The sequence below is a fragment of the Micromys minutus genome (assembly GCF_963924665.1).
Source record: "Micromys minutus genome assembly, chromosome: 10".
NCBI lineage: Eukaryota > Metazoa > Chordata > Mammalia > Rodentia > Muridae > Micromys > Micromys minutus.
In genome coordinates, this window is record NC_137979.1 from 10890428 (window position 1) to 10912857 (window position 22430).

The 22430-nt window shown below is 44.0% G+C and overlaps 1 protein-coding gene across 1 annotated transcript; it reads right to left on the bottom strand.

Moving 5' to 3' along the window:
• Nucleotides 1-9642: 9642 nt before the first annotated feature.
• LOC308426317 (olfactory receptor 2T2-like) lies at nucleotides 9643-10596 on the bottom strand (the record flags this gene model as incomplete). The annotated part of the gene is made up of 1 exon (XM_080924048.1): nucleotides 9643-10596. One exon carries the CDS (start codon nucleotides 10594-10596, stop codon nucleotides 9643-9645), a length of 954 nt encoding a protein of 317 aa, XP_080780174.1.
• Between the last annotated feature and the right edge of the window lie 11834 nt (nucleotides 10597-22430).

Sequence of the window (22430 nt, forward strand, 5' to 3'; positions counted from 1 at the left end):
AGGGATGCTGCTGGCATCCAACTGGGGAGAAGCCAGGCACACTCCAAGGATCTCCCTACAGCCACAGTTCTGAGGCCCAGTAAGTCCCCTCCTGTTCTCCCCTTGTCTGTGGTGAGCCTGAAGTCTCCCAAACATATGTGAGGGTGCTTCTATTCCTTTTCCTGTGTAGGAGGTGAATTAGCACGTTGAGGGGTAGTGTGAATGGGATTGATCACTACAGATCATCTGAGGAGGAAAGGCTAAGAATCAGCTAGAAGACTGTGTGCATGTTTATGTGTAGGATGCATATGTGCACACACGTGTGTGATCATGTGTGTGGAGATCAGAGGACAACCCTGGGTGTCCCTCCTGAGACACTAACTTGTGTTTTGAGTCTGGCTATTTTCCAAGCAGGGGTCCTCATATCTTTTCTTTCTCAGTACCAGAATAAAAGCATACCACCATGCCTGGCTTTTTGTGTGGATTCTAGGGGATCAAACCCACGGTCTCAAGCTTGCAAGGCAAATATTTTACTGACTGCAGCATCTCAAAAGCAAAGAAGAAACCCTCTAAATACTTTTGAGTCCCATCCTCTGCAGCACCCAAACATCCTCAGCTCAAGCTTCTGGGAATTCAGACATAGTTGGCTCTAAGCAAGTAAGCAATGGCTTGGCACAAACAGCTGACTGAGCAGATGAGTATTCGGGTGTGAGAGACACAGTAAACAGGCGGAACCTTTTACCCTGCAGAGCCCAGGGATTTTCTGGGCTCCTCTGAGTATGAGAAAGCTAGAGCTGCCACAGGGCCCCTGATGATTGATAGGGCAGATGCTTGACCCACAGATAGGATATTACGGTTTTTGCTTCACTGTTCTGCAGGCTGTCTGGGTCATGATAAGAGTTGCTAATTTCTGAGACGTTTTGTCACTGGCTGGAGCAGTTCCGGGGAGGAGAGGTTGCTTCCTCTGTGCTGTACAGCCACGGGACACTGGGATTTCTCAGGTCCAGGGTCTCTGGATGCAGATGTGCTATCTTTCCTTTATGAACCAGGACCACACACATAGTTCTTCACAGCTATAGAAAGCCGAGACTCCGAGATGACGGAGTGGTGGGTTCAGACCAAAAGTCAGGTCTTGTTCTGACATTTGCTCTCCAAAACCTCACATCTCCAAAAATAGTGAACGGCAGTCTACCAATCATTTAAGAGACAGCAGTGAGCAGACTTAGCATAACTTGCAGACTGTGATCACTGTGTCCCACGACATACAACTTGCAGACAATGATCAAGCTAAACCTAGGTGCAAATATCTAAAGAAATGGAATGTCTATGGGGAGATATACAAGCTGATGAACCAGACGTGTGGTTCTCAGCTCTTCTGTGCCCCAACTAAGTACCTGAACAGAGAGAAGCTTAGGGCCAGTGAACAGAGACAGCTGGGCTCCCAGGAAGCAGGACAACCCAGCAGAGTGGGATTTGTCTTTAAAAGAGCAGGTGAAGGAAGGTTTGGGCTCTTTAACCTCCCTCAGTCAGTTCTGAGGGTGAGCTTTTCCTTACCTGTGCACAGATGTGAGGCCTGTCTGTCACTGGGTTGGTGGAATCTTCCAAATCTGAAACCCAGAGATCCTACAGGATCCTAAGTGTTTCCTTGAATTCTGAGCAGGAAACTCAAGTGGTTCTTCAAAGGGAAACAAACTAGATCTCAAATTGGAAATAGCTTGTGTCAAAATCTGCAATAGAACTCTTCAGTTCTAGAGAAGTGGAGTCTTTCACACACACACACACACACACACACACACACACACACACACACACAAACACCTCAGCTGTAGTGAAGGACTATCAGGGGCACGAGGGCCCTCAGACTATTGTTCTAAATCACATATATATTCATAAAATGCTTGGGCAATCTTGGGTGCAAGTCAACATATCAACAGAGCATCAGCTTGGTGTCTGGGGGAAACTACCTCACCAGTGAGCAATTAGAGACGTCTAAGTCTTCCCTTCCTCCCTTGTTTCTCCCCCTCCCTCTCTCTTATCTTTTTCTTATATCAGCTGAAGTTGGCTTCAGTTATAACATGTATTTATGTATGTATGTATGTATGTATGTATGTATGTATGTATGTATGTATATATGTATGTATGTATGTATTTTCTCTTTTCAGGTTTCTCTATGTAACCCTGGCTGTCCTGAAACTCACTCTGTAGATCAGGATGGCTTTGAACTCAGAGATTCACCTGCCTGTGTGCTGGGATTAAAGGCATGTGCCAACCACTCCTTGCTTTAGTTATAATTTTTTTAAAAAAGATTTATTTATTATTTATATGAGTACAATGTAGCTGTCTTCAGACACACCAGAAGAGGGCATCAGATCCCACTACAGATGGTTGTGAGCCACCATGTGGTTGCTGGGAATTGAACTCAGGACCTCTGGAAGAGCAGTCAGTGCTCTTAACTGCTGAGCCATCTCTCCAGCTCCAGTTATATTTGTTTTTCAAACGTCTTACTGTTCTAATGTGCTTTTATTTGTCAACTTGAAAGAAATTAGGATGGGAAGTGAGCTCCTCTTGCTTTAACTCCTGTATTGTGTTAGATATGTACAACCTGTCTCAGTTATACAACAGCACGACGTGGTAGGTCAGTCACTGAAAACACAGATAGTTAAGTAGTTCAGTGCCCAGGTCACCTGCACAACCAACAGCAGATCTGAGATGTGGGCACGGTCAATGGTCATCATGGAGCCCATTCCCTTCCTGGCCTTCCACATGGCCTGTGTGTACCACACCAGACCTGTGTTTGTCCTTGGGACTTAGGTCATCGCAGGTACACAGGTGCCTGAGTGAGATTGAAGCTGTTCTCTCGTGCCATGCCCTCTTCCACCTGAATCTCATATAGTCCAGGGTGGCCTTGAGCATTTCTATGTAGCCAAAGATGACTTTGACTCCAGGTCCTGCTGCTTCTATCACCTAAGTGCTAAGGTTACAGGCATTCACCGGAAATGCCAGTTTCATATGGTGCTGAGGGTTGAAACCAGGGTCTCATGCATGGGCAAGCAGGGTACCAACGGACATACACCCCAGGCCTTCTCACACTTTGCCCAACAATACTTATAAAGTACCTGCAAGGCAAGGATGCACTAGGGAAGCATAGCTTACCCTAATGCTATTCTGGTTTATAAGCATCAGATGAAGTTTTCCATGAGGTCATGTGGCCCAATTCTCTGCACAGGTAGAGTTTAAGCTAGCTACCATGGCAGAGTGCTCTGGGATGCTCCCCAGGCACACTGAACTGGTAGAAGGAATGGCTGGTAGTCTGGTTTGGCTTGCTTTTGCTTAATTTGTATCCTCTGCTTGGTGCTTCACAGAACAGAGCAGGGGCAGTCAATTCCTGTCTCCTGTTACTGAACGCTCATTAGTTTTAAATGGTGTCTTTGCAACTCTGTCCTCCATGTGTCTTTTGTCTCTTGATGACCTCCCCTCCTCATTATGTTCTAAGTTCTTTATGCTTTGTGCATGTTGTGGTCATCCAGGTTCCCTGTTCTGACTGTTAGAGATGTGGTGGTCACTTCTAGGATCTTAAATACAATTTCTGTTGTTTCTGTTTGAATCATCCCATTGCATAATTTATTGTTTAGGTGATGGTAGCTGTAGGTCCCTAGCTAGTTGCATCATTGCTTAAAACTGGCCTCATTCCACTTTGGCATAGCCTGATTTTAGATCTGTGTCTACTGTCCTGTATTATCCCCCACTGTAATGTTCTTACACAGACGAGCAACTAAATATCGTTACAGGAAATGTGGTCATTCTGGTATTTTTCCTAAAATAATGAGTATTTTTGTTAATGTACTGTTTCAGAGCCAGGGAGATGGCTCAGCTGGTGAAATGCTTGTCTTTGAAGCACAAGGACTGAGCTTGGCTCCTAGAATTTACCCAACAAAGCTGAGCTTGTTGATGTGTGCTTAACCCTAGCACTGGAGATGTAGAGACAAGTGGTAGAGGATCTTTAGGGCTCACTGACCAGCCAACCTAGTCTCGCCAGTGAGTTTTAGACCAAGGAGGGACTCTGTCTCAAAAACAAGGTAGATATAACCTAAGGGATACTATCTGAAGTTGACCTTTGACCTTCACCTGCATGTGCAAACATGTGTATTCGTGTACTCATAAGGACATACACACATACATGCATATACAGGTGTATATACTCACACAAAAGAAGAAATGTAATATTCTGAAATGAGTGTTTTCTTTAAAGATTTATTTATTTATTTTATGTGGGTACATTGTTGCTCACATAAAGTGCAAGAGGAGGGCATCGGGTCCTGTTACAGATGGTTGTGAGCCACCATGTGGTTGCTGGGATTTGAACTGAGGACCTTTGGTAGAGCAGTCAGTGCTCTAACCACTGAGCCATCTCTCCAGCCCCTAAAATGAGTGTTTTAAACCTCTGACACTTTGATTATTATTTAGCCTAACAATATAAATAGCCACCACTCATCATAGTCTTGATACGTCGGGCGTGGATGTAGGGCTTTTCATTACATCAGCAACCATGAGATATGAACCACCACATCTGTGGGCTTCAAGGCAGCAGGGACAGTCACATGACTGTCTTGGGGCCAAGAGGCTGAGCCGGGATTTAAACCAAGGAACGGCAGGCCCCACAACTTGCTCTAAAGGTAGGCTTTGAAATGTCAGACTCCAGAGCGTCAGTGAAGGTGCTTTTAAAGAACATTGATTGTGTGTCCTCATCACACACAGGGCTGTGTTGTGTAAGGACACTTGTGCACAGCGTGCACTGTGCACTGAGCACACTTCCACTGTCTCCCCCACTTCCCATGGACCATCTCTGTCCCCAGACAGTTTCTCTTCTATTTCTGTGTCACATATATGTACATGATTTTATGTCTGTATGGAATCTAGGAACCACGAATGACAGAAAACATATCGTCTTTATCTTCCATCCACAAAAGCGTTTTGCCGATGCCACCGAGGGGGATTTGGCATTCTCAGGAGCAGCTGCTGTCTCCCTGACTCCAGCAGCCTAGGTTAGTGCTGATCTGGACAGACACATCAGGAGCAGCCCTTTAGTGCTGAGTCCTGACCAGTCAAATAAGTTTACGGAAGCATTACCTCAAGTAATCGGTTTCCACGGAACCTGAAACCCCAAATTGTACGTACTAAGTTTTGTGTGCATATTCAGATTTGGTAGCAACACAGATTAACAAAATATTTAGGAAACGCTTTGGTCCTACACTTTCATTTCTGTGAACTTATGCGGAAACAGTTATGCATGAAGGTGACAAAGTCACAGGCTCATAGCTTCCACGAAGGTGACAAAGTCACAGGCTCATAGCTTCCACGGAGCTCAGACTATCACAGTCCAAGATGGAAAAAGCAAATGCTACCAAGCTATTGATACGTAAGTATGTACATGTTCTTGGATCTACCCCATGGAGTGTAATTAATCCTTAAAAATGACCATGATTAATATGTAGTGAAAGCAAGGATGGTGTGACATACAATGTTAAACCTTATTATAATTACAATGGTAAAAACTGCGTTTTCCACACATGGGAAGTGGAGGGAAATTGAACTCTGAGATAATCAGTCATTAGCATTTTACCTGCTTCCTTAATATAATTACCACAAAGTCATAATAATACATGGGGTGAGATTAAACTGAATGTTTTCACTCAGTTTAAAGTAAAATTTAAATTGTCAGGCTGTTGAGTCAGACTGAACCATGGTAAAGAAAGTGTGTATGTTTTATGCCATCCCTAAGGAACTCAGAAATTGTACAATTTCTTTTGAACTCCCCTATGTTGACTGGCAACAGTGGAGATAATTATTTCTGTGTATTGGTACAAAGTCATTTTCTAGATTTGAATTAAGGGTGGGGAGGACCAAATCCCGGCAGGGTAAAAAGCCACCATGGTGGTTCCGGACGCTCCTCCAGAGGGTTCCATCACTCTCCTGACACTCCCTGCTGTGGTGCGCAGTGATGCCTGGTGGGCAGCTCTGACAAGCAGTGACAGTCTTTGGCATACATTCAGATAATGAGAACGAACCTGTTCCCATACACTCTGTTCACGAGCTCTTAGGGACTCACAACCAACAGGGACATGAGAGACACCCAGGGAAAATTCCCAGGCCTCATGGGGACTTTTCAGAATTAGAAAATTTCCAATGTGTTGATTTTTTCATGTGGATAATTAGGGGATCTTTCACAGACAGCAAGCCTTCCCACCTCAGCCTCACACCTCAGCCTCACACCTCAGCCTCACACCTCAGCCTCACACCTCAGCCTCACACCATAGCCCTCACACCTCAGACTCATCCTTTCCACTTCATCCTTCACACCTCAGCGTTCCACCTCAGCCTTCCAACTCAGCACTCATACATCATCCTTCTCATTTTGTCTTTCATACCTCAGCCTTCCACCTCAGCCTTTCCATCTCAGTCTCACACTTACCTACCTTACCTGTCCTACCTTAGCATTCCCACCTCAGCCCTCACCCCTTGGGTTTCTCAGCACATCATACCTCAACCCTCACAGCTCAGCCTTCCAACTTTAGCCCCTCACACTCAACTTTCCCACTCACCCTTTCCCTCTCCGACCCCATACCTTTTCCCACCCCAGCCCGCACACTTCATTTAAGCCTTCCCACCTTAGCGGCCAACATCAGCCTCATACCTCAGCCCTCACACCTCAAATTCACCTTCTAGCCTCATACCTCACCCTTCTACTTTAGTTCTTCCATATCAGCCCTAACACCTCAGCTTTCCTACCTCTCATTCTGTCCTTTTACCATAGCACTCACACTCTGGCTTTCATCCCTAGGCCCTCACACCTCAGACCTCACATTTCAACCTTCCAACCTCAGCCCTCTCACCTCAGCTTTCTTTTCTTAACACTCCCGCCTCAGTTCTCTTACCTCAGCCCTGCCATCATGGCCTCACACCTTATCCCTCACACCTCAGCTTTCCTACCTCAGCCTCACACCTCTGCCCTTACCAATCAGCTTTTCCACCACAACTCTCACACCTTGGCTTCACACCTCAGCCTTCAAACCTCAGCTTTACCAACTCTGCCTCATACCTCAGCCTCCTACCTTAGCTTTTCCACCTCAGCCTCCCACCTCAGCCCTCATATCTCAGACCCCACACTGACGTCCCACCTTAGCCCTCATGCCTCAACCCTCCAACCTCATCCATTCCATTTCAACCTTCCTACTCAGCCTCATACCTCAGACCTAACACAGTCTCCTCTTTATCTTTGGAAGGCTTCATTTCTGTCCATCTGTGCCTCAGTGGAGTGGTCTACCTCTCAATTGCCATGTGATATTCACACCTCATTTCTTTTTGGTACCCCTGAACAACTTTAAAATTCAATGCATTTGACATACATAAAATATTTTATTCAAAAATTGATCAATTACAGCTTCTATGCTCATGTGGTGAAAAAGTATGTCACGGTTTTGGAATGTAACAATGTCAAAAGATTTAATCAATATAATTATATCAAAGCATATCATATCACATCAAATACCACATTCAATGATGACAATATTTAAAATTTACTCAGTAGATTGAAATCTGTAACAATAATTTGCTGTATTCATTAGGCTGTGTTATAATTCATCCCAAGTGTGAAAATACACTTTATTTCTCTTAACTGAGGTGTTGTGCTCTTTAATGAATCTTTGAAGCATTTATTTATTGTGTGTATGTGTGTGTGTGTGTGTGTGTGTGTGTGTGTGTGTGTGTGTACATGTTTGTGTGTCAGCATATGTGGAGGTCCGGGGACACTGTGGGAGTCAGATCTACCACGTGGATCCCAGGGATCAGACTCAGACCATCAGGCTTGGCAACTAGGTCTGTCACCCACTGGCCAACAACTTTTCAAACATGGTGTTTATGCTGGTTCATCTTCATCATCACCTTTCCTGGAGTCAAGAATTCTAAAGAACATTATTGTGGAACATCTTTGTGCTGGTCTCTGGGTATTTTCAAAGAGGATTAGGGGCAGACACACCCACATTGGACATCATCATGGGATGATGTCCCGGACTGTAGAACATGGAGAGATAAAGCTGTGTAAACCACAAATTCCCCTTTCTCCACCTTCCTGCTCACCCAGAAATGAGCACACAGCCTTCCACAGGTACCATGCCTTCCCTACCATGACTGTGCCCTCAGACTGTAAGCTAAAACTCACCTCTCCTGTTTAAAGTTCTGTCTTACCAGGTACTTAGAGCAAGAGAACAGTCAGTAATACACCATCTAATGCTTGGGACATCTTCGCAGGTTCTGGCGCTTAAACAGCACACTTTGCAGACTCCCTGCAGTTCTTGACCACTGAGTTTGGTTGTCCAGCTCTGGACTTTGTGTGGTCCTTATCTGCATATGCCAAGGCACACTGTCAATCAGTCCCTTAGGGAAGTCTAACAACTCTTGTCCTGGGTCTTTTGGTCTTTTATTCGGGGTGTCAGCAGGTGCAGTTCCATCCTTGGAAGGGCAGCAAACGGTCCCTTTCCCCCAGTTCTTCTGCTGTGCTGACTGAGGAGCTACTCACGACTGAGGAGCGATTCCAGCATGTCAGCGGCTTTGGGCTTGCACATTTCCATCATGAACCTTACAATACTGAAAAGGAGAGCGTGTCTCTCCTTCATTAGAGCAACATCTCACACGTAGCCCAGGGACGCGCTCCCCTTTGAGCTTACTTTGAGACATGAAGCCATTTATCACTTCATGTGTTAGGTCAGTAATACTTGCTAACCATTCCTTTGTGGAAAACACTGGTGGGAGAGAGACCAAAATAAGGAGGAAGAACTTGAGGAATTTTCCTTGTGGGAAATCCTGCAATAGCCAATCTTATTAGCTTTCATTAAACTCCAAGGACCAGAAACTGATGCTATGTCCAGGTCATCATAAAAAAAAAAAAAAAAAGCTGACCTATAGAATGTTTTCTTTATTTGTTTGGGGTTACATGATAGAGCTGGGAGCTCAGCACTTTTGCACACATTTTATTTAAATTAATGAGCCTGACCAGCTGTAGTTACAGTTTCTCTGATTCACCGTCCACTACAAGTGACCATTTCAGGAGGATCCAGTCCCTATCAAAGGACAGCAGAGTACTGCACACTGCTCCCAGCTTCCGTCTGCATCACTGCTTTCCCACAATGCATTCTTCATACTCCCATAATGCACCATTCTTCGTACCTAGAGGTATTCTCTCATTATTATTTTTTGTTACAGAAAAATGAGAGGCTGCTCCTATGATCTCCCTGAGAATGTGACGACACTGGATACAGAGCAAGTTCTCATTAAACATTTATTAATGAATTGGCCATTGATGGTGCTGTAGGGAATATGAATGGGGTGGATCATTCTTAAAATACCGGAGCAACATTCCTTGAGCCATCAACTGTTCTCTGCAGTTTGACTTGTTTTGTTACAGAGAAGGGGCTTCTTTGATGGGGTGAGAGCTGCATATAGTTGTGGGTATAAGACTACGTATGTAGAATGCAGTTTGGAATTATATTATGTCGCCCTGGTTGGCTTGGGACTCACTGCATAGATCAGGATGCCCAGAAACTCTCAGAGACCTGTCTGGCTCTGCCTCCAAAGTGCTGGGATTAAGGAGTGCACCACCATACCTGTCTTCTACTTGAAAATGAGTCGTCGACTCATTACTTTTCTCAGGGCAGCAAGCACCTCCTTGTTCCTCAGGCTGTAGATGAGAGGGTTGAGCATGGGGGTGAAGATGGTGTTAACCATGGAGAGTATTTCATCCTGTTCCGGAGTGTGGAAAGAGTCAGGGGTCATGTAGATGATCATGGCCGGCCCATAGTAGAGGCTCACAACTGCCAGGTGAGAGGAACACGTGGCCAGGGCTTTCCTCCTGCCCTCTGGAGAATTCATCCGAAGCACAGCCAAGAAGATGAGCAGGTAGGAGGCCATGATGAGTCCCAAGGGGAGGAGAACAAACACGATGCAAATTATGGATACAACTGTTTCATACAAGGAAGTGTCCTCACAAGAGAGCCTCAGGACAGCGGGCATCTCACAGAAGAAGTGGTGGATCTCCCTGGAGCCACAGAATGGGAAGTGCATAGTGTAAATGGTGTTGATGAGAGAATTCAGGGAACCTCCACCCCAGGACACTAGGGCCATCCACAGACAGACTCTAGAGTTCATGATAATTGAATATCTCAAGGGATTACAGACAGCCACGTAGCGGTCATAAGCCATGAGGGTCAGAAGGAGACACTCACTACCCCCAAGGGCAAAGAAAAAGAAAATCTGGGTCCCGCAGGCAACTTTGGAGATGCTTTTCTTTCTGGAGAAAAAGTTGACCACCATCTTCGGGACAGTCGTGGAAATTAAGGCCAAGTCAATGAGAGAGAGGTGGCTGAGCAGTATGTACATTGGGGTGTGGAGGCGAGAGTCTGCCCAGATCAAGAGGACCAGGATGGCATTCCCCGTGAACGCGATGAGATAGATCAGGAGAATGGAAATGATGAGAATGCCCAGATAGTGCAGGTCTGGGAAAAGCCCCAGGAGAATGAAGTCTGCTGAGGTCCCATTTCCTCTGCTAATGTCCTGGACTCCCAACATTGAGCTAGGTAGCACATAGAAAACATTAGAAATGTGATCAGAATCACCTCCTTAGAATAGCATTAGCAAATTCAAGAAAAACAAGGTTGACAGATGGGACCAGACTTATATTTTAAAATAAAACTGAATCTCATGAAAATATATTTAGGTATGCAAGTTGAGGTCTTAAGACTGAGTTAAGGTCAGGGTTAATTAAATATTTTGTTTGTGACATTGATGCTGATGTGGGATGGTGCAAGTATGAACAGACCAGAGAGGTGCTCCTGCCCCCCCAAATTGGCTTCAGAGACAAAGAGATAGCTCAGAGGTTAAGAGCGCTTGCTGCTCTTCCAGAGGACCTGAGTTCACATATATGTAGCAGCTAGCTCAAAACTGTCTAGAACTCCCTATCCAGGGGGATCTGATGGCTTCTTCCGCAAGTACACACACACACACACACACACACACACACAGACACACACGCAGACAGATAGAGCATTAAAAAGTAGTTGGATCCTTTTGTAATATTTGTTAAATAATCAGATTACATTTGATGATTATAAATACTTCTCAAAGTTCTTGAGATTTGAACAATTTGCCATGTATATAGCCTAGTATTGGGAGCCTTCCCTCAGGAGGAAGAGATCATGGGATGCAGAAAAGGAGGATGCAGACACGGATTGGCACCATGAACCACACAGTAGACAATGCCAGAAGAAATATGATTTGGAGTTAGGGATGCTTCTTTTAAGTCACCGTCTCCAAGGACCATATAGTGTTCTGAAGAACACTAGGGAGTTCCTCTAGCCACAGTGTATATCTTTGACAAATGCATTTTGACAGGATGGTTGTGATCTCAGGGGTCACCCAACTCATGCAGAGGAGAAAAATGTGGGACAATTAGAGTAGCAGGTGTGGGCTGTTTTTGTTTTGTAAGAGCTTGGTCTTTGCATTTCAGAAATACTTTTTTTGAAGTAAAGATAAGTATCATTGGAAAGGTCTTGTTCTACACTCACTTTTTTTGAGATATTTTTAGTCAAATGCAATCAGAGAAAATGGAACACTTTTATTTATTTATTTTTTTTTTGGTATCAGGTTCTGTTCGAATCCTGGGCTCTGGTAACTCAATGACTGATTCGTCTACATGCCAATATGGTAACATGTTGGTCTGGTCAGCACATCTTAAAGTGCAATTAGACTGTTTACAAAGATGTCCGGGAGCTAGAGTGCATCACAATGTTTGCTTTGGGTGTTCCAGGCTCTGGGTTCAACCTTCAGCATCACATACAGAAAATCTGAATTCATCATTTGCCTCAGCCTCTGCTAACAATCTTACTAATTTATTTCTGGTGGAACTACTTCCCTTGTTAGTTTCAATGTGCTTGGTGGAGGCATTTTTTAGTATCCAGATAAAGCAGCTGACAGTTCCGGATAGTCACCCCCATGATGTGGGTGCCCACCTACTCACCTGGGCACAGCACCATCTCGCTGAATGTGAGCTTGCTTTCCACCACCCCAGTTGTAATTATGGGATGTCCTTGAACTAATCTGAAATGAAATTCAATACTCAACTTTGGACCTCTCTTTAAAATTGGAGAAAATGAGGTGAGAGATCTAGGAAGCTGGTCTTTGGGGTCCTTGGTACTTCAGTATAGCAGGCCATCTCCCTAATAGCATAAGTTGTAGAGTGTTCCCAGCCCCAAGACAATGTTGCTCCAGCAGACCCTCACTCTGGCTCTGCTTCTCTCCCAGTAGAGCCTGCATGGGACAATCATCCCTCTCTAGAGAGCAGATGAGGCAATTCTAGAAACCTCTTTCATCTCCAAAGCACATTGGATGCTAATGAGAGCAAGGGGACTTGGAAGATTTGGAGCACATCCTCCTAACATGCTCTTACAGCTTGTCCCCCTTACCAGAGAGACACATTTCTTACAACTAAACTACACATCACTGTCCCACAAAGATCAGCATCTACTCTCCATCGGGTATTTTTAAGGTCATGGGAAATTAGTTTTGATCTTAAAGAGGAACTTTAGGCTTTGTGATCATGTGATAATAGGGTTTGATAATAGGGTTACTGGACAGCTAAGTGAGTAAATGAGAATTGGCTTCTTCATTGATCAGTGAATGATCAATGTTGTTTGGCTTAACCTACACAAGTAACAGGCATTTCTGGTTATGGATGAGTCGGCCTGGGAGAAGCCCTGCTTTACCATCAGGTCTGTACCTCAGCGCCATCACATGGTGACTGTGCATAAAACCATTTAATACCAAGAAAGGCAAAGGTAGGAGGAAAGAACGTATACAGGAGAAGAGGCATGAACCTGGCTGAGACCAGGCTGAGGATCCCACACATGTTATTTTAAGCACTCACCTGTGTGAATGGCGTCTGTGATTCTACCGGTTGTGACCAGTGTTCTGTCTTCTCAGACTATCACCATGTGTGGTCCCAACACTGGGGTGATCAGGTCCTAAGTCAGAGCTTCTCCTTGAAGCCTGGCATAGCAGACTTGGATGCTGCACACTGAGCTCTGGCCAACTTTCTTCTTGAGCCTGGTTAGACTCGAAGAACAGTTAGATAAAAATCATGGTTAGAGAAAGGTAATAAAGGTCATTATGAAATTCAAATACATTTCTGGAAGGGAAGAAATATCAATCTATAGAAAGATGTCCATGGTTGAAGCAGTGTGCCACACTGAGCAGGAGGGGATCCTGTGGTAAGTCCTTCGCAAATTACTCTAAAAGCTCCTTGAAGTTGCTTGGTTGTAGCTCAAACATGAGCCACCATGTTTGTCCAAGATCAGTATAGATACAGTTCCTGGATTTGATCTAGGCAGTTTGATTATGTTTGATTATTTAAGCTAGTTACTCTCTCAATGCTTCACCCACCTCCCTGGTGACTGACAACCAAGTCAGGAATGGTGCATCTGGAACATTGTTGAGGGACAGGAATTGGGGCCAGTGGGGAAGCACATCGCTGGGTGGCCTTTCTCTCCTCCCTGCCCCCACATTTCCTACTCTAGGTAGAGCCACTGTCCCTACTTGCATCTATAGATCTCAGGTTCTGGGGAGGAAACTCTCACTGATTACCGCAGGGCACAAATGACTCCATCTTGAGAGGATTTACCTGGGACTGAGCCTCCCTTCGATTCAGCAAGGAATAGATTAGACTGCTCGTACCCAGTGAGTAATGACCTCAGAAAAACGTGGCCTCCGCAAGTAGAGTCTGGCTCCTCTGGAAAATCCACTCAGTTGACAGATTGATCTGAGACACGCAGAAGAGAAGAAAGCTTGCTCAGTGCGTACCATGCCACAGCAGAGACTGTGACAGCCCAGAAATAAGGAATTGATGGGAGACTGCATCTCAGACAGGAACGCCTCTATTACATAATCACTTCTGGGAGTCCCCGCCCTGTCGCCTTTCCCCTCTGGGAATCTTGCCCCCAGACATCAATTAGTTGTATTCTTTGATAGATGCTTGCCTTTCTTTTGGTTTTCAGCATAACTGTCTGATCAAGTTCTAGGGACTTCAGAGAGTGATGCTTACATCTTATTGGGGCATCTGAGGTGACAGAGGTCAGGGATCCACCTTGGAAGCTTCCACTGAAAGGATATTCTCCCAGCTTAACATAGGTACAATCAACTATAACTGACTTCATGGTTACTTTTGAACTTCCCACATTAGATTTTATGTCTCTTTGAAATTTATTCTTTTATAGTCTTAAATATATTGCAAAATATGCTTTGATTATATTCTCCCCTATTAACCTCTCTTGCCTTTTCTCCCTTCCACCAGACCCCTATTTCCTCCCAACTAACATTCCTACTATTTTTACATCTTTTTATTTTTCTTTGTTTGTGGTCTACAACATCTATTTGAGGTTGCCTGCATGAGCATGATTGTGGCATTATTTGCTTGGGCAACTTAGGGATGACTTCATCACTGAGAAATTTGACCTCCTTCTTCCCCCAGCAACCATGAACTATTCACAGCTCCTCAGGGAGGGGTGGAGCCTCACCCCATGATGGACTGTTGATAGTCTCAGCTGGTAGACCTGAGTTCAGAAAGACCCTATCCATTTGATCTATACTCAGTTGTTTCTAAACAAGTCACACCCAGAAACTTGAATGGGTGTGAATGGGAACACTTGCTAACTGTCAGACATCAGATGGAAAGAGAGGTTGAAAACCTCCTAATTGTTGGTAATGTAGTGTACCACCAAGCCTGCCCATTGTTACCTGGCCATTCTCCATAGGAGGAGCTTGAAGAGTTCATACTGGTAGCCAATGTCTAGATTGAGGGATTCAAGGGCTCATATTTGGTTGTAGCCTAAAGCAAAATGCTGCCATTGGCCATAGATCTGGGAGTGAAAGTTTTTTTTCTTTCTTATAAGTCACTGAGATTCGAGGGTCTGTTCACATCATCACATTAATGAAGCAACACTTAACTGATAAAGACAGGTGACATGACCTTAGCATATCACATTGAACTTAGGTCAATCATAGCCATGGAGGCACTCCCAAGTCTCTTGCCCAACATGAACTATGCCAGTATCTGTACCAATGTTATCTTCCTGTTGAGCCTTGTTGCATTTTCTGAGAGCCTCCTCTTCAACCTCTTGCTATGGTGGACGTGGTGTATCATTGTCGGGTGTACTTTCTCCTCAGCCAGTTTTCCATTTTTCAGCAACAGTGTTCCAATGGTGGCAATCAACTTTTCTTTCTGGAAGAAGGACACATTTTGTCTTTATAGTCTTATATATCGTTTATTCTTGAGGATGCTCAAATCATCCTGTTGACACCCATATCCCTAAGATATCCCATTCAATATTTCTACAGTTTGTTTACCTAACCTGGACCAGCATTATTCAGTGACAGGGTCCGAAGGGAGAGTATCAGGAGATGAGAAAATAAAGAGGATATGTAAGCTGGGGTCAAGAGATCTTACATTAGCCATGTCTTATGCCAAGCAAATATATTAAGAAGTATATAGCATCTTATATACAATTTTCAAAGGAAAAATGAGACAGATTCAGTGGGAAGCTGTCATTCAGTGAGATGAAGTCAACAGGAAGCTATTTGAGTAATGTTACGTAAAGGGTATTCAGGATATCTAAAACATGTCACAGACTAAGCACTCAGTGACATTGGGACAGTTAAATTCAGTTTCTTCAGGAGGAAAAGCCAAGTTTGTAGGAATTGAATCCCTAACTCCTTCGAGCCCTGGTAGCAGCCCCACACTGGACCTTGCCAATTCTACCCCTGGACAAGGATGCAGAACTAGGCTTTTTTTTTTTTTTTTTTTTTTTGTCCTCTTATCAGGGCCTCTGAAAAGCCTTGGAGTGGCCTGGCTGTCAACATTTACCAGTGGCCATAGAGTCCTGGGTTGAGGGGACACTGTAACTTCTACAATTCCTGCATCCTATACCACGATCTGCCAATTGACAATCCAATAAAACCCACCATTTCTACTGTGATGTTCCAGGGATTGTGAGGATCTTTCACAGACTCCCCTACCTGTGAGCTGGGGGTTTTGGGGAAGGTCAGTAACATTCATGATTATCACCACCTTGGTACTATCATGGCTTCTTATACACTCATCTTCTTCAAAGTTCTTTGCATAAGTCCCTCAAGGAAGAGGCAATGTCTTCTCATTCTCATCTTTTGCTGATATATTTGCCTAAAACTGTGCCTTTATATATACACAGGACCTGTACCAACTCTACTCCTGAGAGGGTGCAGGTTGCATCTGTTTTGTAAGGTCCTCACAGTCTGATGGTCAAACATGTGTGCACTTATTTTCATGTATATACCTGCCATTTGTCCTCTCTCTCCTGAAGAGTGTCTAACCGATTCTTTCATCCCTCTCTGCTTCCTGATTGTGCATGAGATATGAGTACTTGCTTCAAATGCCTGCTGTTTTCACTCTTTCACCATGAGAGTCTATACCCTTGAACTATGAACTAAAATAATGTCCCTTTCACTTAGAAAAGTATCTACCACGTTCAATTGTAGATCAGATTATTTGTTCTTTTATACTTGATTTTGAGCTCTTTATATATTCTGGATGAACTGCCCATCAGAGAAATGCCTGGTGGATATTCTCTTCCATTTTGCAGTCTGGGCTGTCTGCACTATGCTGTTTCTCTGTCTTTTCAGCAACCTTTTATTTTGGTGCTACCATTCCCTTGGCTATTGGAGAAGATCCATGGTAATATCATATCCTGTTGTGTCCCCTGTTTTCTTATAACATGTTAAGGGATCCAGGTCTCACATCATTAGAGCTGAATTTTTACATGTGGTAAGAAATAGAGATCTAGTTTCATTCTTCTGGGTGTGAATAACCTTTTGTTGAAGGTTGTCTTTATTCCAGAGTCTGTTTCTGGTACCTTTGTAAAAAACCAGATGGTTGTAGTTGGATGGGCTTATTTTATTTCATTGGTTTAAGCATTTGTGTTACTGTCATGCTATCTTTGTTACCATGGCTCCGTGATGATAAATAGAAAATTGTAATACTCACTGCATTGCACTTTCTATTCAGGATTTTGTTGGTTATTCAGGACCTTTTCTGTTTCCATATTAATTTCAGGATTGTTTTTCTGTGAATAATATCTTCAGAATTTGATGGGTATTGCATTGAATCTATGAGATGCCTTTTGAAGAGTGACCCATTTCCACAATGTCAATCCTCCCAATCCAACAACACAGGTGTCTTTCCTTCCTTCCTACTATTTCTTCAGTGCCGGATAGCTCTAGTACTGAGGTCCTCTCATTGCTCTCAACTTTGCTGGCTGAGCTCATGCCTCAGTAACGTTTTTGTGAACAGAATTGTCTTCCTAGTCTCCTTCTCAAGGAGTCCATGATGATTTTATATTCTGCTTCTTTAATGATTAATTCATTAATTTATTCCTTATCTATTTATTTCTAAGTGTTCTTTTGTCGAGTGTTTACTGTTTTCTAGGTGTAAGATTTAGCATTCTTTGGAGTTCTTTGCTCTTTCACCTATTTAAAAAATTACGTGAATCAGTTACTATGGAATTGTTAACTTTTGGAAGAAAAGTTTTTTCTTGATTCTCAGTTATTATATGTTCCTGTGTTGGGACAAGAGCTCTTATACTTCCATGTAACAACCTTTCTTAGTGAACAGTCTTCCCTTGAAAATGTGTCCTAGTGTGTCATCTGTGGTCCAGAATTTAACTCTATATTAATTTCACTGTGCATTTTCCCCATTGTGTCTCTGGGTGTTAGTCATGAGACTTGGAATGGTTCTCATAGATCTTGCAAATAAGGAAGAAATACATGTATAGATACAGAAGTAGGACAGGGGCCCTCTACAGACACCAGGGCTTTCTTTGCATATTTTCTTTGCTAATAGAGTTCAAAGAAATAAAGGAATGTCTCACAGTTTCTTTGCAGACAGTCAAAGGTTAAGAGGGGATTGAGTTAAATGGGCCATAGTGTTAGAGTTATGCTAGTGGATTCAACACTGTAAGACTTCTGGGAATTATCATGGTGGAAGTCACCTAGCTTGTATCAACATTCACAGTCAGTACCAAATAAAGTGAGACCTTTGCAGAACAGAGCATGTGGGTAAGAGACAGACAGAGGAGGAGGCCACTTATATGTAAATCAAGTGTTGGGAAGGGAGGAAGAGCTAGAGCTCAACATAAAGAGCCTAGGACCTTGGAGGATTATTTATGGAGTGTCCCATACCTAGGGCCTTGGAGGATTATTTCTGGAGTGTCCCACACCTAGGGCCTTGGAGGATTATTTCTAGAGTGTCCCACACCTAGGGCCTTGGAGAATTATTTCTGGAGTGCCCCACACATTACCAAACCATCTGGGGAAATGTGTCCCGCAGATGGCAGGACTTTAGTGTTCACAGCTCATGACTGTTTTGTCCACATTGCTGTAAGTTGGCATCTGAGTTCTGTTGGCACCCAGTGTGGGGTAACAGGTGAAGGTCAGTAAACAGCTTCTCCTATAAACTCATGTATCATTTGCGACCCACCTGTCCAGAAACCATCCTCCCGTTCACCATCTTTAGTGAGGTATCTCATGCAAAGTGACCTCTGGATGCTCTGCTCATCCCAGTCCAGCTGCCCTGTTCATCCCAGGTCTACACCGTGGAAATTAAAGCCAGCCACCGTGTTCTTGAAGCTGCTGGGATTATCCAGTCCTAAATCAACTCCATCCTGCAGAAGACATAAATGCTTGCTGCTTGCATTCTCTGCCCATGGCTTCTGCCTCTTGACTAACTCAGGTCCTTCCTCAGATGGGTCCCCACGCTCTGACATGCCCCCTTTCCTTGCAATAGTTGAATATGATAAAGTATTCTTCCAATGACAGCCTTCTAAATAAACACATGTTTTAAAATGCTATGGGCAGCTTTACTACTGTTTGACTGTGGCCTTATGTTATGGAGACAGTGTTCTTGTGTAGCCCCGGGAAGCTTGAGACTTGCTGTGTAGCTGAGAATGACCGGGATTCATGCTCTTCCTGCCTCCACCTCTGAAGTCCTGGGATTACAGTTACGTGCCACTGTGCCCATGTCTCTTACTTTCACCCCATTGGATTGTGTCATTTATTATAATTAGCTGACCACCAATTTCAATATAGGAGATGAGTGTGTTTGTATGTATGGTGGCCATTTTCCCCTCAGATCCCTCACCTTCTCTTTTTCCCTTCTGGTTACTGCTGCCATAGGCTCATCACCTGACTGAACTTCCAAAGCCTTGCTTTCCTTCCTTCGTCTTTCTTCAGTTTCACTTCAAAGTAAACTTCCATTTTGCCTTTCTATGAATGAGACAAGGGAATCCAGACATTGCTCCCTTAGAGCAGTTCTGCAAACTTTCTTTGTTGAGAAAGCAGACGAAATCACTACAAAGTCATCGTAAGATGTGGCTGATACTGAGAAAGGAAGGAAAAGCCTCCCACCCGAGACCTCAGTGTGTGTGAGAGATTTGCGAGTCAGCTATGCATGTTTATGGCTGGCTGTGGAAGCTCTGGCAGCCTCTGTATATCTGCATTATCTGGGGAATTATTTGGGACAGAGCGCAGCATATTCAGATTTTCTGGAGAGTGGCCACCGCTCACCTGTGTTTATACCACTAACACCCTTTGCCCCTCATTCTGGCAAACACCCTTTTCTCCCGCTACCCTCTTGGAAATTACCCGTCTTCCGTATGCAGAAGTTCTTTCCCCAGAAATCCTGTTCATGGGAACACACAACACGCAGCCTGTTGAGGCTTGTCCTTTTCGCTTAGCAAAAGGCGTGAAAGGTTTCCTTGCTGTTCATTAACTTTTAAAAAAAAAGGTTCTACCAGCACTTGACCAATAGAGATGTAGATACTCACAGCCAACCATCAGGCTGAGCCCGGGGACTCCAGTGGAAGAGTTAGAGGAAGGACTGAAGGAGCCGAAGGGGGTTATAACCCCATTGGAAGAACAATATCAGCTAACTGGGCCACCTGGAGCTCCCAGGGACTAAACCACCAACCAAAGAGTATACACAAGGGGATTCATGGCTCCAATTACATATGTAGCAGAAGATGGCCTTATCTGACATCAGTGGGAGGGGAGGCCCTGGGTCCTGTGAAAGTTTGATGCTCTAGCATACGGGGGTGCTAGAGCAGTGAGGTGGGAGTGGGTGAGTGGATAAAGGAGCACCCTCATAGAGGCAAAGGGGAGGGAGAGGGGAGATTGGATGGGGGTTTGTGGAGGGGTAACTGGGAAAGGGGATATTATTTGAAACATGAGTGAATAAAATGATTAATTGAAAAAAACTTTTATTAGCACAGTCTAGTTTACTTAAATGTACAGTGTCTGAAAAGCATGATGATGTTTGTTTCTGGATTTTTAGTGATCATAAATACACCTACAATAACTACTCACACACTGGTTGGACTGTGGTGGCTTACAGTGAGTGGATACAGTGACTGTAACAGTTGCTGGCGGGGCCAGTTATCTCCTGGACTCCTCCGATAGAGTCTGTCATTCAAAGAATGTATTCGTTCAAGGGAAAAGACAAGTTTAATTCTTTCTGAAGGGACATGAAGCCATTTGGATCCGTTATCAGTCCCTGCATGTAACGCCCTGCCTTTAGCCACAGAAGGGAAATAGACTGTGGAAGCGAATAAGAGATACTAGATCAGGAAGGTAATTGTCACACATAAAACTTTCTGAGAGACTGTATTCATTTTTATATTTATCTTTATTGAATATTCTCTGTAATTACATTTCAGATGTCATCCCCTTTCCCCCTCCCCATTCCCTTCCCCCTCCCATTGCCTCCATGAAGGTGCTCCCTCTCCCAACCACCCTCTCCCACCTCAGAACCTTGGCATTCCCCCTCACTGGATCAAAGGTCTCTCCTCCCACTGATGCCAGAGAATGCTATCCTCTGCTGCATATGCACCTGGAGCCATGGGTCTCTCCATGTGAACTCATTGGTTGGTCTCTGGGAGCTGTGGGGTGTTTGGTTAGTTAATAATTTTGTTCTTCACATGGGGTTGCAGACCCTTTCAGCTCCTTCAGTCAGTCCTTTCTCTAGATCCTTCATTGGGGCCCCTGTGTTCAGTCTGATGGTTAGCTGCAAGCATCCTTTAGAGACTGTATTCTGAAGTGTTCGAGCCACCACAGGCACCGTGGGAGATGAGGGCTGGAACCAGCACACAGAGTGCATTTATATCAATGCCACAGTTCACGTGCTAAACATATGAAATTACCTTTTCATGCACACCTTAGTAGAGCCGGGAAAAGTTCTGAGAAGAACTTAAAGATGTCAAGGATTAGTTTCTCCAATGAGATGGAAAATACATGGGAAACAGAATTTTGTCCAAGTGTGGTTCTATGAGAGGAAATCAGAGGCGTGTTCTAACAGTAAGTTGTGGCATCCAGCACAATGGCTATTTAGCTGCCTTTAAAGGTCCCTGTAAATCCCCGAAACAAAGCACAGAGATGTGAAGCCACCCTGATGTGACTTGATTGTAAGACTGCCCCTGGGCTTCCAAAGTGAAAAATTCCTAGTTTTAACTTCTTCACAACTTTGGAGTCCTTCATTTCAAAAACAATTTGAATTAAAGTCCCACACAGTAAAGGCCACCATGTGATCTTTCTCCAGAAGGTGAAGGTTTGTCAGTATACATTTTTGTGACATAAAGCAACCTCAGCTATGACACATGCCTAGGGATGCTCTCAGTGGGAAGGAAGTGGGGATGCTTAAGGACGGTCACTGGGCACGTTTACATTTAGCCATAATTTTTCAAGCGATCATTTACATTGTTAAAGATTCACAAATTGATTTTTTTTTCTGTTTGTGGTTTAAATGGTGTCAACTTTTATTTTGCCACATTTATTCTTACGAGGTGATTGTGGGAGAAGGGGCCTGTAATGCCCAGTCTCTGTCCTGAAACATGGAATTTTGTTTTTGATTGTTTCTCTTAAAGACAACACAGTTGTGTGGAAATTCCGTCTACCATAGCCTCAGAAAGCACAATCAGTATCATTTCTGTGTTGGGAATTCGCTTGCTCATTAATTCGATAAATATAAATAATGCACTAAGGGCTCATGGGAAGGGGTGAAATGCAAGAAAAGGTCTCTTTCTGCCTAGTGTAATTAGTAATGCTCTCAGCTAGAAGAAAGAAGAATTTAATTGCATAGGTCATTTCAAGGGACTAAGGGAAAGCAAAAAAAAAAAAGTGAAACAGAGACACCGACAGGTCGTGTCAATCAACTCAGGATGATAGAACAGCAAATAGTTTCTGGACTTGTGACTCGACGGATTGAAACCCTTCGCCTTTGCACAGATGCCGTCATCAAAACCCATGAGATTTTACACACGAGTAACACCCAC